This window comes from Oryzias melastigma, linkage group LG3, assembly GCF_002922805.2.
Source record: "Oryzias melastigma strain HK-1 linkage group LG3, ASM292280v2, whole genome shotgun sequence".
Taxonomy (NCBI): Eukaryota; Metazoa; Chordata; class Actinopteri; order Beloniformes; family Adrianichthyidae; genus Oryzias; species Oryzias melastigma.
In genome coordinates this window covers 22,405,917-22,423,777 of record NC_050514.1, presented here as the reverse complement: position 1 = coordinate 22,423,777, position 17,861 = coordinate 22,405,917, and the positions used below count along the sequence as shown (strand labels likewise).

The window sequence follows — 17,861 nt, the reverse complement described above, 5'->3', positions numbered from 1 at the left end:
CTAACAACAGTGTTCTGTAATGCAAAAGGAGGAATATTATAGCATAATATTAGCTTTTATAATGATAATAGGCTATTTACTCTTTTGTGGACTTTATGGACCAAAATATCTTAGGTTTTAGAGAAGTTTTGTCACTAAAAAGACTTTTTCTCTGCTTTTTAATCTTTCATCTCTGTGCGCGTCACTGCTGGTCTGTTAAAATGATCTCAGTTCCTTCAACGACGTCCATGACACCGGCAAGAACCGAAAGGGTATTCAAACTCTCACTGCTGCGTGCACTTTGTACTGGATGTACTTTAGTCTAGTGTGACACCGGGACACTCCCCAATAAAAATCAGTAGTATTAAGTGTTGCCTGTCTATGTAGCATTGTGACACCACAACCAAAGCCAATAGGTGTCTGATGCAGCAGCAGAAGCAGAAAGATATTGATTCCTCCTATTCACCAGAGTGGAACTAAAGCCTACATATTACACACTCTGGCCCTCTACCTCTGAACGCGCCAGCCCAGCGCGGCGGCGGGTGGATGAAGGAATGCCTGTTAAACAAGTCTCTGCTCCGTCTGCCTGGCTCACCTCTCCTAAGAAAGACCATGCCAACAGACATAATGACTGTGTGTTTGATTGGTAAATAGGTGTCTTTCAGTTTGTGACAAATACCAACATCCTGCTCTGTTGACTGATACAGTTTTCTGGAAAATAGCAGCCGAGTCATGATAACAAAAGGAAACGAGTGAATCGAAAGCAAATTTTAGGCAGTTATGAGGAGAAACACTGCACAGCCCCAATGAATAGCTTCAAGGTGAACCATTTTTTTAGCAAATTTAGACTCGCTTTTCATCAATTTGTCAAGCTAGATTTTTATTTTACATTTATATTATTAATCCTAAGAGATTTTCATCTTTTCTTAATTATTTGAACGTATTTGTCAAGCTAAACAAAATCATACGAGTAAAAAACAAAAGCATGCCTTTAGCTAAATGTAATTTACTATGCATTTTCCACGTTTTTAGAAGAATAGTATCACTTTGTCATTTTTTTTAAAGTAGGGCACAAAACCTGATCCCTTTTCTTTTCTTCCTCCCTTTAAAACAAAATTATTTCAATCAGTTTTGCATTTAAAAGTAAAATTTAATTTTGTTTTCCGACTACTGACTTTATCACCTCAGTGACAGCTCTTCCCATGACAGACTCTGGTTGATAGTTTGATAGATTTTCAATTTTAGTTCAACTTCTAAAACTTTTTCTGAAGCTAAAACTGGTAAAACATCTTTGCCGAAAGTTTGATTTAGAACTCAAGTCTTTAAATGTGCATTTAATCATAAGATGTTTAGATATTCAGAGAAAGAAGCACATTTTTCTACTTTAAAACTGTCTTCTGAACGCTGCTTGAGTCCTTAACTTGTGCTTTGTGTCAATTTTGTATCACATTTGATTGTTTTTGAAATGCTCTGCAACAAATGTTTTTAAGAAATCAAACAAATGACTAAAAGAAGAAAAAGTGGAGATCTGAATGTTGTGTCCATCATTTCACTTCATCCAAATCCATCTGTTTCATCTATTTGTACCCTGTCGTATCTTATATAAAAATGAAACTGTCTTATTTACTGTAATTAATTATTCAGTTTCTTTAAGACACAGAGGAGATTGTAGCATCGCTCATTTTTTCCTCCATCCCTCTTTTTTTCCCCTCTCCCTTGGTCCACAGAATGAACTTATCGAAGGGACCACTGGTGAACAGCAGCAGTGAAGATAACTCCAAGTCAGCTTATGGTAAATGCGGCGCTGGCGCCTGGAGGATGCACCAGAGCTACGATCCATTAGAGGCCAACCACATGAGAGACGCACATGCCCTCTACAATCCCAGGTAAGGGAGGGATCTTATCTGACTATTATGTGTATGTCTGATACAGACTTAAATGAGGGAATGGGTATACTGCACCCAGTGAACAAAGTACTCTATATTTACTAACTGCTGCTTTTAGTATTTACATTTTTTTTTTTTTTTAGATTAGCCCTCATTAACCCTTTTAATTGAGCTCCACAGTTGTCCAAAAATCCGACACATTTTTTGTAAATTTCCCATGTATTAAAGTATTTCAATACAGCTAACTGATGATTAAAAGTACATTTAGAAAAAAATGAAAACATTCAAAAAGATGGGGCAACTAGATGGTGAAAAAGTAAATATTTTTTTAATTCTTCCACTTGTGACAATAGTTGCCAAAGCCTACAGTTGTGTGTCAGAGCTTGTGTTGTTTCCTAAAATTATTCAAATTTCTCTCACCATTTAAACACAATTATTAAACTTAAAAAAAATCTTTAAGCTGTGACAAAACCTTTCTTCTTGTCAGATCTCAAACATTAATCAATGGTGTCACTTTTTCAGTTATGTTATGTCTGGACATGCAATAAAAGTGTATATACATGTTTTTTTATACGTTTCAGAGAAACTGGTTGCGTGTCGTTAGAGGCAGGTTTAACAAAGCGGTCCATTTTTAGAACAGCCACAGTAAATAAATTGGTTGTTTTGCGTTGAAACAGAGTAAATGCCTGAAGCTTAACACACAGGCTCAGAGCTCCAGCCTTCACATTCTTCTTCAGGTTTCTGACTCTTTATGTTGTTTCATATTAAACACGTCCTCTGGATTTACAGTATTAACACATGCTAATCTTGCAGGACTATTGTAGTAAGTATGTCTTTTTTTAATTTTTTGGGGAGTAAAATTATATTGCAAATAAGCTAAAGTGGATAGGAAAAGTTTTATGTTCAGTTAGTCAGGTATTATTAAAGAAACAACTGAAAAGTGACATCATCCTTCTTGTGAAAATCCTGCTGTGATCTGACCTAATTACACAAATGAGCATTGCATGCATGCACGAAGTTATAAATTATAATAGCCTATAAGTCGATTATTGATTTGCTCATTGTTGGGCTATTGCACATCTCTATTTATTTAAATGTTTTTACTTGTGTAATTGTGAGTTTACCCTACACTGGGAAGTCAGAGTCCAACAGGATATCAGGGTTAGTCTGAGTCAAGCCAATTAGAGGTCTGGCAAGCTGTTCTCACGCAGCCCATCAGCAGATCACCGGGATGCATGCATGCAGCTCGGTCCTGTCTCAGTTTTGCATGTTTGCAGGCAGACAGTGTCAATAAGAGGTGGAAAGGTTTGCCAGGGGGCAACACAGTCGTGCCATGGGTTGAGGTCACACACTATAATGCACGCATTCGAAATGCCCTGATATTCTTATTGGAGAGCATTATCTTTGCAGCACCAAGACTGAGTTTTGAGTGAAGCTAATTTCATCAACCACAGTTTAATTTTAATACCGATTAAAAAAAAGTCTCTGATGCAACAAAGCCGTTTCCTCAGAGGGTCAATGACAGCTATGCAAACAAATCTGAAGGTAACACATTTTGATTTTTTTATTAGGAGTGTGTGTTGTTATTAATCTTACAAACTTTTAATGTGCATGTGCGCGCACACACACACACACATATATATATATAAATATATGTGTGCAGTCAACAAAACACTCAGTGGCATAAGATCACACAGGCATTTCCGCAGGATATCTGACTTCCTACTGCGTTGATGGGATTTGGTCATGATTATATACTTACTCTCTCTTTCTCACACACGCACACTGTACACACACAAACACACACACATGACTTAAAGAAAGAAAGAGGTAGAACACTCCAGTTCATTTACTTTTTTATGTTGTAGTTGCAGTCAATAAACTCAACCATTCTTACTTTAAACTGCACAAATATTTGTATTTATTAAAAAAAAAGTCACTTTTGATAAGTATAATTGTTACTTTTTTGTGTCAAAACTTTTTCTTTTTTGAACATTGAGGAAACCCCACATGAGTTATTGGAAATCTGCAATTTTCACTGGACAGCAACAATATTATTCCTCCTTTTATTTAGGCCATCAAACCATGGGAATGTGATTAACGTCAAGCAGCTAGGGGACGCATGAACACACACACACACATACTCACACACTCACAGACTTTGTTGTAAACTGAGCCCAATGTAATCATAATGATAAAGCAGATTGCCTTAACACACAGATGGGCCTCCCAACAGCTCGTGTGTGTGTGTGCTTGTGTGTGTGTGCGTGTTAGTGTGGACAACGCTGATTGGATTGCAGATTTATAGAAGAGGATTACTGCGGGTGCAGAGCGAGAGAGAAAGAAAGAGAGAAAGAAGGAAAGGGTTTCAGACGCTCACCTCTCTCTCATTAACTTCCACCCCCTTCACCTCAGCTCGCCTTACTCCCCATCCCGAGCAAGCATGCACCTTTACGCACCTATGAACTTATGCAAAAATCTGATTTAAATTGCAAAACAGGATTTTTTTAATTGTAAACCACAAAAATGTATGTGTTTTAGGTGTGCAACGATTCATTTTAACAACAAATTGATTTATATCAGGATTTGCCGTTAATGATATTGGTTACTTTTGAACAATTCAATCTGATCCACTGTCCTAGAATTGATCTTTAGCCAAAAATTCAACCAGTGTGACTCAGAGATAAATATCTGGTACTGAACAGTGCAGGGGAAGTTTTCCTGATTCACAAGATAATTAAGTGTAAATTAAAAATATGTGCAAAAACAAGAATTAATGGCAAATCCATTCACATTTTGGTTTCATAAAGTTTAACCCACTGTGATGCTGATGATGTGAATGATGAGTTGATCATTTTTGCTACCATCACATATTGTCCACTGTAAAGGCACTCGGTGGCTTAAATGTTATATTAAAATCAACATACTGTACCTAGTTTTTCAATATCAATAAGTTGGTTCGATTAACAACTTTCCTCAGACAGATCAATCTGGTTGGATGGCAGGAATAGAAATCAATGAATCGATAATCTCGATTAATCCTCACAAATCGTTTGTAATTAGGAATTTGTTTCAAAAAGACAAAGAAAAAGTTAAGACATTTACATATAGATGCTACTCTGGAACGGAAAGAAGTGGTGGTGGCAGAATCAAGTAAACCAAATTGTGTTGAGGCTGAAAAGAGAAGAGGAGGATGAGAAACAATGGAAAAGTTTCAGCCGACATTCAAAGATTGAATAGGAAATAGACAGCAGGAAAAACAGGCCGAGACAGACAGAGAGACAGAGATGGGCAGCGACAGTGGGCACTCCAGCAAACCTGATTATGACTGGATGTGAATTAGATTCCCTAACAGATGGTCCAGGGGCGACGCTGTAAGGTGCATCAGCCAGCAGTGAGGGGAGGGGGAGCAGGGAGGGCACTGGGAAAAGAGGGAAGATCGGGACGCCACCACCAGCGGCAGCTTATGACAGGATGAAGGAGTGCAAGGAAAATGTGTTTACACTGGGCTGGACCTTTCTGCTTTTATTCTTTTGTTAGTCATGTTCATATAATCCATAGAATACCTTCCTAAATTAAAAAAGGTTGTAATCTAGTTGGAAATGGTTACATTTTTTTATGGTTTTGATGCTTCTAAATATCTAAAATGTGTAAACATAAAGAAAGAAAAAAGCGAGGGCAGCACATTTTTAAGGCAGGCTTCTCCAATTTCTTGAAGCTGTTGCGTATCACTGTGCATACACTGATTTTGCTCTTCCCTGTGATGGATAGGTGTAAATCATCCCAATCCGGTAGTGACAGCCCAATTTCCCCAAATCTGATCTGCTTAAAGAATGCAGCTTTGGCGCTCCACTCACTTTTGCCTCCTTTCCTTCCCCCTCCTCTCCTTTGCTCTTCATTCTCCCCTCTCTCTTTCTGCTCTCATATTTTGTTCCTCACTCTCTCATGTTGAGGACAGATTTGCTTCACATGCTCACTTACTGTTTCTTGTATTCTTTTCCTTCTTTACTTCTTTTCCGTACAAGCCCCTCCCCTCAACCATCTCCTCCTCCTGTGTCACATTTGAAAGGCCTGTCATATTTGTGAGGATAGAAATCCTCTTTCACCATCTGCTTAATAAAATGCGCTTTTAATCCGATTGGGGGATACTTTGATTTTGAACGCTTTTTTTATTAGTGTTTTTTTTTTCTCTCATAGTTTCTTTTGATATGGTCCCCAAGGCATGTGTGCATTGCTGTTTGAAAAAGAAAAAAGAGGAAGCCCTTCCCTGCATGTCCAGTGTGAACGCCATGGGTGTAACACCAAAGGCCTGGTGTGTACGTAGGTTTATACTTTCATCCTGAACACGCTCACCTCCTTCCACCTCTTTTATTTCTAAAACAGCTAATCTGAAACATCTGAACTTTTAAAATTTATAAAGATTTTTGTTCACAACACAGGAAAAAAAGAGAATTGGAGACAAAAGTAATTCCCTTTTACAGCCTTGTAATGTTTGAAGACATAAAAACTATTGATATCTTCCAGAGCTTGAGGTTTCCCTACACTTGTCAATTGGAAAAGCACAAATTTCTTGATCAATAAAGTTGGGCTGAGATTGCGCTGCAGGTGCCGCCTCCCACTGCTATACATCCAGTCTGTGTGTACGTCTGTGCAAACTTTATAAACCCCAGGGGGCATCATAACTGCCCAGTCTTCTTAGGAAATCCTACACATTTTCACAACTGCATGTCTTTGTTGGTGTTTTGTGTGTGATTTGTGTCAGTTGCATGAAGATTCATACCTGTTCTCACGGGACTTATAGCGCAGAGGCGCACACACAGAAATACAGACACAAGCACTCAGCTCTCCCCTCCTCTGCCAGTCTTTACAGCCCAACAGCCCATTGGGCAGAATGTGTTTTAGCTATTATCACATTGATTGTATGTAATCAGGGGTTTATTCTGCAGCCAATGAAGTGAATTACAGGTTTCCTGCCCGACTAACACTGTAACAATTGATCTGCTCCATGATGTGTCTGCGTGTTTGACTTGGGTGTGTGTGAGGTGGTGTGTGTGTGAAGCAGTGTGGGCGCAGCAGTGAGAGGGAGAAATAATGATAGAGGGTGTTTGTATTTGAGAAGTAGAAACGGCGACAGCGAGAGATTGAGACCCAAAGAGAGCCGGGGAGAGAAGGCAGGAGGGAGCTCAGTAGGAGGGAGAGTGTTTCAGATTGACTGTTTTTTATTTTATCTCATTCATTTTTCGCCTCTGAAAACAACTATAATCGTTGACGCTCTGTGATTTTGTGGAGCTGAACTCAACCACTCTTTAAACCCACACCGGTGCTGATAAAAGAGAATAAGGAGCGCTCCATTTCATTGCATTTAAGTTAGACTAACACCGCAAGTTCAAAAAGAAACACTTGAAATTTACTTGTATAAGTTGTGTTCAGAGTGTGTTCTTATCCCCCTTTTTCTTTTTTCTGCAGCAGTGAACTGCTCCTAAACTGATGTGTGCGCTGACGAGTAAAGCTTCCATGTGTTTTTCTGCCCACTCACCACTGTATCAAACTAACACGCTCACAAGCAGTTCAGCAACCCTCCACAGATAGAAGAGGACTTAAATTGAGGAAGAAATAGAGCAGAGAAAGCAAAACAGAGGAGAGGGAAAACTGAAAAAAAATCATTTTGTTGATAATATCACATTTAATTGTGGAAACGTAGATGCATGTTTCATTTGTACCACCTTCACTTTCCTCCCTTCCTAAACGTTGCCAGTGTTATCCTCTTTTTTTTTGCTTATTGGACTGTCTTCTTATCAGCATTGAAAGCACAATGCTGGGTGTGATTGAAAGGTATTAGCCATCTCGCGGTGGCTCCATTGTCAGCAGTTCTTTCCTCTGTCTCTATTTCTATCACATCTATTTCCTCTCTGTTGTTCTTCTCTCCTCGTATTCTTCTCACTTCCTTTTTTTAAGAATAAAAATAAAAATAAACCATGTTTTTGCAGTTAATAAACATCAAAGTTTACTCAAATGTGTCATCTTATGTGGAAGCTGTGGTCTCATGTAAGCCTTAACCCTTTTTTTTATTTTTATAAACTATGGTTGCACAAAGATTGTACATGGTAAGAGGGAGCGTACACATGAGCACAGGCATAAAGTGCAATCTTTAAATGATGGAGGGTCGTTGCCCTGATGCAATGATTGCACGATTGTCTGCTTCAGCCCACAACTTCAATGTCGGCTTTTCATTTAAAGTCTTTTTTTTATCACGAATCACACTCTGCACCATCTAAAAGTACGAATTTATTTAAAAAGAAAAAGTGTAGTATGACTGTTTTTCCCCCAATATACATTCAGGTAAACAGGACTTCTAAATATTTCTAATAAGCAAATAAAACTTGAATAAATTGAAGATTACCACAAAACAAAACAAAAAAAATCACATAAATTTAGAGAAAAAAGAATGTGCTTATTGTCAACAATAGTCAACATCCTTCGTACCCAAAACACAATGTTAATTGCCTGCCCTCAGGTCAGTTGGGTTTATTACACATTGGTAATTTACAAACAAGGTCATTACTTTAAGGCATGCACAAAGGACAGAAATAAGCATTAGAGCAAAGCAAGATGGGGAATGTTGCACAGTAAATATAACCAAAGTCAGTTAAGCTGTACTTCAGATGTAGATGTAGAAGACCTATTCCAATGAAAATCTTTTTTTTGTGTGTTTTTAACAGTTTTCTCATAATAGAAAACAATCGTTTCTGAGTATTTCTTTATTCAAATCATGTTGGATCAGGACCAGATGAAAACAAGCGGTTTAAAAAAAGGTCATGTTTGTGATGCAGTAACCGCCGTGGGCGGGCCAAAGTCTCCCTTCCCTGCTACAACTTCTGTGCCAACAATGCAGAAAATATATCCACAACTCAGAGGTAAATTTCTAATGAGCTCCTGCTGGGCTGTGGAAAAATATATTGTAAAGAACCACACAAGCTTTTTGATTTTGGCTAAAAACTGCAAAATCATAATTAAAAGATAACTGGGAACTATTTTACAATTGGAAGAAATTATAGTTGGAGTGGGGCTTTAATATTTTCTGTATAAATGACCAACATTTCAGCTCAACAATTCCTCATTCTGTGCATTATGGCTTTATGGAAATGCAGAAAAGAAAAGAAAAGATCACAAGAAGAAAAACACAAATTACTACTCTTACATAAAAAGTATGTTTAATCCAATTTTATAGTAATACTAATTTATTGAAATAGAAAACTGTAGAGAATTGATAAAACAGAGACCTTTTCTCTTTTCTCTGAATACTCATCTGAAGAGCAGACAGGCACAATAAGATTGCTCTTTCAGCAGTGAGCCATTGCTACATAGCACTGTAATTATACTGATAACATACATACATAAATGCATTCAACCTCTCGCTCGGTGCAGCGCATTGGCTGTGATTTCTTAATCTTCTTTCCTCTACTTCTCTGCACGCACATCTTTTTTTTTCACTCTTTTTATTCCTCCCTCTACGACTGCCATTATTTTTCATTTATAAGCAGGGTAAGGCTGAGCAAGAGGAGGAGAAAAAAAAGCATGATGGAGCAAAAGAGATGAGACTGGGATGGAGATCTTTTGGCACTTAAACTCTTTTACTTAATGGCACTCACAGGGATTGACGGTCGAAGAGGGGGGGCACAAAAGAGCATAAAGACTGAAAAAGGGAGAGATAAAATCATCACCATCACATCATCTCCTTAAATGGGTCCACTCACTTTTTCTGTCACCACTGTTTTCTCCCCATCTGCTGGAGCGTAGACCACCTCTTGTGATCTCTTTCCTTCCCATCACTCTTTCCTACGTATAAAATTATTTTCTCTTTGCTTACTCAAGCAGTTTATGTGTTTCTGTCTCTGGATCATCCCTCCGTCACCCCCTCCTTCCACTCTACTCCTCTTACCTGCTTTTCTCTGTCTTGATTTGTTTCCACACCTTTCTCTCATTTCAAATAAAGGCCCACCTTAGTATCAGATAAATGGATTTATAGACATTGGTGAATACCACAAAGCCACGATTAATGGAGTCAGTGAGTTGGAGGAACCCACAAGAAAGGGAATAAAAGAGAATAAAATATATGATGAAAGGGTCGAAGAGGGCCAAAGTATTCCACATCATAAATGTCACATCATTTTATGAAAGGAAGAAAAGACCCTTTTTTTCTCTCTTTTTTGGTGGGTTTGCAAAAATAAGTTGAAAGCTTATTTTGCATCAAACAGATTATGCTGTGTTTTACACGACACAGTGTCCGTCAATCCTCTCAGCTTTAAACACTTTTTCTTTCCACCCTCCTTTCACTTCTTCCAGCTCTCCTGTTTTGTATCTGTTCTTCACTCCTCTGCCCAGGCTGCTCTCCATTTACCGTCAAGACACCGCCTGTGTTTTATGGGTCCCTGCAGGACGGGGATCTTTTACTGGCCGGCTGGACTTTAGAAGCTCCTCGTTTAGCAGCATCCTGCCTTAATTAAAAACCCCTTTTGTGCACTCTGCCTTTAACAATGAAAAGAGAGTGAGGGGCACAGAGGCAGGGTTACAGGGACAGGGAGTAGTAATGCAAAGAGGAATAACAAGAGAAAGGGCAAGGATGGAAGAAGAGAGTGAAAAAGAGATGGCACTGAATAGGATGTGATAGGGAGACGGGCAGATAGATAGCAAGGTAGACAAAGGAGGGGATGGAGAGATATGGACAGAGAAGATTGCTGTTAATTACAACTGTCATTAAGGAGACAGCAGCCAGCCTCCTTAGGGAGAGATGGAAGGAAAAACAGGGGGGCAAAGAAAAAAAAGGAGAACAAAAGAAGAGGATTGTAGGGATGAACTGGTTGGATACAGTTTGTGGGCTGTTTTCACTGTTTTCAGTAACTGTATTTGAAAGTGTGCCTGAAGATGACCATGTATGAGTCCATGTCTCTGCGTGCGGGCTGTCTTTGGGATGACTGAGCAGCAGAGGGGCTGCTTACTGATTACCTTCATGTTCAACAAGCTGCTATTGACTGGAGAGTGACGGATGACCCTGTTCCCAAGCATGCCGACGTGTTTGTGTGGCTGTGTGCTGCAATGGATGCTTCTCTGCTGCTCCCAAAGATTTGGTTTCCCTAAGGAACGACCGTCTCCCTCGCCATTAGGTCCCCCGCTCTCTGCATCTGCAGCCGCGGCTCAATCGCTCCTCGTACTTTTGTATTTAGATCCCGCTGAGTTCTTTGAAAGAGCACAAACCCAAAGAGGAAGTATGACATTACATCAATGACTGCTTTACAGGACGTTCAAAGTATTCATTTCTGTCTCTGTATTATGTGTCGCATGCGCATTTGCCAGTTGTGCTTCTCTTTATCTGTTTTTCTCCTTTTTTTCTCTCTGTCTCACCCCCCCCAGGCTTCTCTGCAGAATGTCCAGTAAGGAGCGCCACCTTGAGTCTAATTGTCCGTCCTCTTATATAAAGACAGAGCCGTCAAGTCCTGCCTCCCTGACTGACAGTCTAAACCATCACTCCCCTGGTGGCTCCAGTGACGCCTCAGGCTCATATTCGTCCACTATGAATGGTCATCCCAACGGCTTAGACTCCCCAAGCCTTTATGGCTCTGGCGCAGGACCCCTGGGACCAGCCGGTGGGCCTGGATCGAAACGTTACGAGGACTGTTCGTCAACGATCGGAGAAGATTCACAAATTAAGTGCGAGTACATGTTGAATTCCATGCCCAAAAGGTTGTGTCTGGTGTGTGGGGACATTGCATCAGGGTACCACTATGGAGTGGCATCGTGTGAGGCATGCAAGGCCTTCTTCAAGCGCACTATTCAAGGTTAGCTCATTTCATTTTTACTGTTTACTGTTTTTTTTTTTTTTTTGTCAAACATCCTTCATATTCGACACAGTTAACCTTCACAAAGTCTTCATAGCCAGTATAAAAAGCCAGAAGTGCATCAAAAAGGTATTTATGGGTAGGAGAAGTAAAATAAAATAAAACTGCCTTACTTGAAATCAAACTTAAATGCCTAATAGAAAAACTGTAACAAAAAAAGGAAAAATAAAACGTTTTCCTAAAAACCTTTCATTTAAATGAATTGCACGGACTCATTGAAATTCACTCTCACACGCGCGCATGTACAGCTGAGCAAAATCCAGGACACAATGAAAGCCCCGGGCCAGATGTAAACCCAGATTTTTATGAGGTATGTCTCCTCTGTCAGCTAAGTGAGCCACCAGGACACCCACCCAGGCTATTTTTTCCTCTCTCTTTCACCCACAACCTTGACTTCCACTTCATCAACAGCTCCAAAACAATTTCCTGTGAAGTGTTTGCATTCCCACATCGAGCTGCTTATGCTTGAAGAGCGTTTACTGTAAGCTCGTAGTCTGGGGGATAACCTAGTGTCAGACCAAGGCCACGGGTCATGTCTGCTGGTCAGAAGTTCATGTAAGGGGTAAGAGTGGAAAGGGATCGAGAAATAATCCAGATGATGAGAAGAGGACCAGGAATTAGGCTTCGTAATCCTTTGCTTATGTCTTGTTAGGGCTAACAACATTGCAGGAGGTGCACAGGTATTTCGAGTTTGCTAGACAGATTTAAGGGTATTCGTTTAATACTCAACTCTCAGCTTGATCAAATCCTTTATTTCCCCTTGAATCTGTTAAACTGTTTGCCGTAAAGTAATAATTTCCGATAGTTGGGATTTCATTAGAAAGTCAGTTGATCTAAAAGCAAAATATTTTTATTTTTTTACAGTTCATTGATAAAATTAAATGGAGTGTTGGAAAATGTGCCAACAGCATATTTTATTCAATTTTAATCATATTTGTGAATTTCATGATTTAGACTCTTATGTTTTAATCAGAACCTTTCATTAACCCACACAGCAATAACCAAGCCACCAGCAGCCAGCCAATCAGACAGCCTCTACTGCTTCCCCGTGCATTCAGCTGGCTTTATTTTACCACTGATAAGAAGCTTTCCCAGTAAAGCTCCAGAGACGGAGAGGAAAAATAAGTGGGTAGGAAGTCTTAACATTCACTAGATGGTCACCAGTACCTACAGATGACCTGCTTGTGTTCATTGAGGGATGAGATCAGGCCAGTGTGCAATCCTGATGAAAAGATTTGACCTCACACACACTGAGATAAAGGCAGAAATACATGCTAACACACACAATGACGTCCTGCGCAACCTGAACATATGTGACCTTGTAATTCTGTCACCGTAGGGTCAGTGAATTCACACATTTCAGGTCAGAGTACCATTGAAGAGTTAATACTGTATTAGTGGTGTCAACAGTCTATCCGGTATAAAGTAGGAGTCTGGAAAACTTTAATTTTCAACCAGATTTTTTTTAATCTGCTCTTCTATAGTTATCAATATATTATGTCTCATGGAGGTGAGAAGGTTACTTGTCACGACCTTGATAGAGCTTTTATCAGGATGATTGTCAGGGAACATTGTGATAAAATTCCAGTTTATGGTAGTATATACAAGTTTTTAGAAATGTGGTTAAAAAAAACTAATATTTTATTGAAATTGTTCCCTCAGACTGCTCTTACTTCTTTTATACCTATAACTTAAAATGATTTATTCCTCAAATTATGTTTTTCAAAATGCAAATTTTCAGTAAAGTGCTACCACATTCCTTTATTTTAAACAATCTTTTGGTAATGCTTTCCCTGCAAGGCCACCGTTAATTTCTGCTCAGATACAGATGGAGCATTCTTGGATTTACTGAAACAAATGAATCGTGGCATTATTTTTGGCTGCAAACTCGTCTACAGACACCGTTGATCTTGTGTGTGTTTGTGCGTCTTGTCCAAATGTAAATGTGTGCACGTCTGAGCACATGTTCCTGTTTTGTGTGTTGGTGTGTGTATATCTTGGCATGAAAGCACAGCCAGCCTCAGATGGGCAGCGGTAGACATATTGGTGTGTTTCAACCCATTAGCCAATAAAACCACAGGTAATCACCAAAAAACACCTCCAGCTGGACAGGGAGGAAGGGAATATGAGAGCAGGAGAGAAGAAGAAGAAGGGACCAAATAAACAATAACTTGCTACAAGACATGGGAAGAAGAAAAAAAAGCTTGAAGTGGGAGAGGTGGACTGGGCACAAGAATCTAGAAAGGAATTAGTGGCATGTGTGTGTTGGAGGGTTTTTGTGTGTGTCGCAAAGTAGAGGAAGTGAGTCTGGCAGCTGTTGTTTCTGTGGCGTCAGTCCAAACGACACCTGACAACTTGCATCCATCACTCCCTTATTGAGAAGGAGGGATAAAGGGGAAAGTGGAGGAGGCCAAATATGGCAGATAGGTGTAGGCCAGTGAAACAAGAAGATGGTGCATTAAAGGAAAAAACAAAAATGCAGCACCTAAAGGATGTTTGTACAGTAGTGGCTCTGGGGGAGCCGTGAGTTGCAGACACAGGAACCGTTTGGTAGTTTAAGTTTAATTACAATTTACATTATTGGCTCTTTAATCTTTCTTTTGTCCATAATTTTGTATTCGTGCTGTTTACAAGCATTAAGAGTATACTAAGTTTGATGATTTCGTCTCCACATAACACTTTGCAGTAATTCCAATGAACCCAACAATGTATTCACACATGTTGCACTTAGAGTTATGATTGCAGAAATGTAACCAACATTTTTAATATTTATGTAATGAACACATACAATAGAGGTTTTACTGTTTCTCAGGCCAGCTTCCCAATGTTGTCATGGATGCTTTTTTTTGCACTGATCCTTAAGAAGCACCAGTGGCTCTTCACTCCCCTTAAGTTGGCCTTTTTAGCTCCTTTTAAATAACAAGGCTTTTTACTGATTGCCCATTAAGCCGTGTGGATTCTGTCATTAGCACATTTAGGCTGAGTGTTAAAGAAAGTGCCTCTCCTATCTGCAGGATTAATCTACTCCTCCTGTACCACTTGCTAGTTGTGAGATAACTAGTCTCATTAGTAGCGTCCATTAGAATGTTTTGTTCCTGCAGTATTTAGAATGTTTAGGCTTTACTTTAACTAACAAGGGCAATTGATGTGTGTCTTGTTACCCATTAGGAAGTGTTGGAGCATTTAGCCTTTTTCCCAAGCTAACTAGCTCTTTAATCAGTCCAGTAATGAGAAAACATCCTCTCCACAGCAGCAGTCAATAGCAATCACTGTTTACTCGGTTTCAGTGGGAGATGTATTGGCTTGTTGGGTCTGTGTAGCTGTCAGGTTGGCATGAAAATAAGAGACCAGCTTGATATCCAAATATATGATGAAATACGTTTAAAAAAAATGGAAAAATAGAGTACGCTTCTGTTGGGTGTAAAATCTATGTCCAACTTTCAAAAGGGGCAAAAGACAGGAAAAGTAATCGCAGCACTTCCTCATACAGTGTGATTTATCATAAAAAAGAAAACTTATACAAACATCTAACAGTTATTATTATTCAAACATTTATTTTTTTCACCATAATCCATGCTCTAGGTTTGTATTTTCACATGTTTGTCTGCTGATGACTTTATTTGAGGTTCAACCTGCCTTTTCAGTCCTCTTTCTACATCTCTTTATACTACAGGCAACATTGAGTACAGCTGTCCAGCCACCAACGAGTGTGAGATCACCAAGAGGAGACGCAAGTCGTGCCAGGCCTGCCGCTTCATGAAGTGTCTGACCGTTGGCATGCTGAGGGAGGGTAAGGGAAAAGGTCTCTTCCTTACATTTCTCTGATAACTGTGATACATGTAGCATTTGAAAGGCTAGCGCTTAAACCCAACCTGACACCAAACAAGCCCAGATTGTTCTCTACCTGATTTCTTGCAGTACTTTTTTTCTTTTAAGTAATTAAAATGTGAGATATAATCACAGTTCAGGGGTTACTCCCTTATAGAGCGATTCCTGTGTTGTGCACCACTTCTCAGAACATTAACAACACTGATTTGAAGTGACGTGTGCAAACCTACTAATTAGGAATACAAAAATTAAATGTTTTTTTGTCATTGAAGACATCAAATTCTTTAAAAGTTTGTCTCAATTTTTATACAAACAGTAACAGATGAGGTCATGTAAGTGTGCGTTATACAAACCTATACATTTTTTCAATGTGATTTATTTTGCATTATTGGAATGTTAAAGGTGCTGCCTGCAACAAACTTGTGTAAAACAATGCTACATGTAACATACTTAAGAAATAAGTAAGAGTTTCCCCTTTTATTTGTTTTTTAAAATTATGTTTTATCATTAATATTGGGTTTTTTTTCTCCAATATTTTTCCTTTAAAAGTCTTTTTATTGTCATCTGGTCACATCTATGTGTTACAATCCTGCTCATTTTCATCTTTACATTCGGGATATATTTAAAGTGGAGGGACTCTTAAAACACTTGAGTTATCAATTCAACCCATTTCTTGGGTTACTTTTTGAAACAAAGTTAATTTTTGGGGATGTCAGTGGTTTAATTTTATTCCAATTTTATGTGTTTTTTTTTCCTGTTTTTTGGGTTAAAATAAGCCAAAAAAAAAGTTAGTCCTCTTTCAACCTTGGAGTTCGATCAAAAACAATCCAACTTTTTAACTATGGCATTTTTAGTGTGCACCCTGTTTATCCTTATATTTCACCCCCAAACACTAAAGTTACTGTAAATGCAATATACATTTTACTAACCCAAAAATAGATCAGAGGAAGGCGCAATAACCGCCGCAAAGCTGTAAACAAAAGCTAACATGAGAAGAAGTTTGAATAAATTTACTCTGGTTTTACAGTCCCTCGTTGCTTCTTACTCCTCTGTCCCTCCCGCCTGACCTTTCTGCTCCTCCTGCACTTCCAGCAACGAAAGGAAGTAGAAGAGTGCCAAGGGATGAAGAGGAGGGTTGGTAGCGGCAAGAATAGAGGGGGAAGGTGGGAACAGGCTTGGCGAAAGGAGGGAAGAAGTGGGGGGAAAAAAGAGATTGATTTATAGGAGCAGAGGAGAGGGGCCTGGGGAGGATGAGAGGCAAGGGAGGGAGGGAGGGAGGGGGGTGAATGAAGCAGAAAGTGTGTGTGAGAGGGAGAGGAGAGAAGAGGAGGGTCAAGGTTGTAATTGATGGGAGACCTGGCCTACGCCCCTTTCCTTACAGTGGTCAAGGAGTGTGTCTGCGCCGACGCCTGCCAGCCCTGCCTCCATCCATTCCTGTCTGTCCCTCCCTGCGCTTCTCCCACTCACTGTTATTATAGGCTTTGTGATGCTCCTTTTCTGCCTGCTTTTCATTCATTGTCCTCGTCATTCAGACCGTTCTGCATCCCCTCAACCAAAAAAGAAATGCCTGTTGCTTCCCATCAACTCAGACATTAACACCTAAATCAGTAGAATTTCCGTTCTATCAAAATTACTGACTTTAGTTTAAAATCTAAGTTTTACTGAGCACAAAAAAGCATTCTCCTGCTCTTCTCTTTTCCGCTCACTCAGAAAAAAACACGCAGACACCCTAACAAGCTGCTGCGGTAGCATTCGTGCTCCCAGCTGATCTGACATAGGCAGAAACCACGTCTCATCTCTCCTGTTTTGTCATGTGTATGTGATCACAAACACACATGTCGAAGGATGTAACCACACCAGAATACTATCATATCTTACAGATTATCTCGTTGTACACTGACGGATCGAAACTGTAAAAAGAAAAGTTACATTAATGAATTTAAAAGGATCTACAATAGCTATTAAAGTAATTGTAAACATCGAAATATAAGAGATTTCCTCTGTGTGTGGTTGAAACTGAGTTACATGTGTTTGTGTGCTCATGTTCTGACTTGGCAAACAAATAGCTGTCTTTTGTTGCCTCTGCCTTCCACATCTGCACACACACATATCAAGCACACACTCACACATCGGGCTGCATATCTATACATCAACATGACAGACCACAGCCACCCCATTTGTTGTGCGGGTGTGAATTTAATACAGGGGCCTCGCTCTACATATGAATAAGGGTCATTTGGAAAATTGATACGTCCGTTTCCCTATTTTTTCCCTT

General features: G+C 39.5%; 1 protein-coding gene across 6 annotated transcripts in view; it reads left to right on the top strand.

Annotated features, from left to right (window-relative positions):
• esrrga (estrogen-related receptor gamma a) overlaps nt 1-17,861 on the top strand; it is a 72,913-nt gene that overhangs the window by 15,311 nt on the left and 39,741 nt on the right. For 4 of the 6 annotated variants that reach the window (XM_024295921.2, XM_024295917.2, XM_024295915.2 and 1 more), the window contains exons 2-4: nt 1,707-1,865; nt 11,274-11,698; nt 15,432-15,560. In XM_024295921.2, coding sequence (XP_024151689.1) covers nt 1,708-1,865; nt 11,274-11,698; nt 15,432-15,560 — 712 coding nt within the window. In that variant the 5' untranslated portion in view covers nt 1,707. The remainder of the gene's footprint in view (nt 1-1,706; nt 1,866-11,273; nt 11,699-15,431; nt 15,561-17,861) is intronic. The other 2 variants (XM_024295918.2, XM_024295916.2) reach the window with 1 other exon arrangement.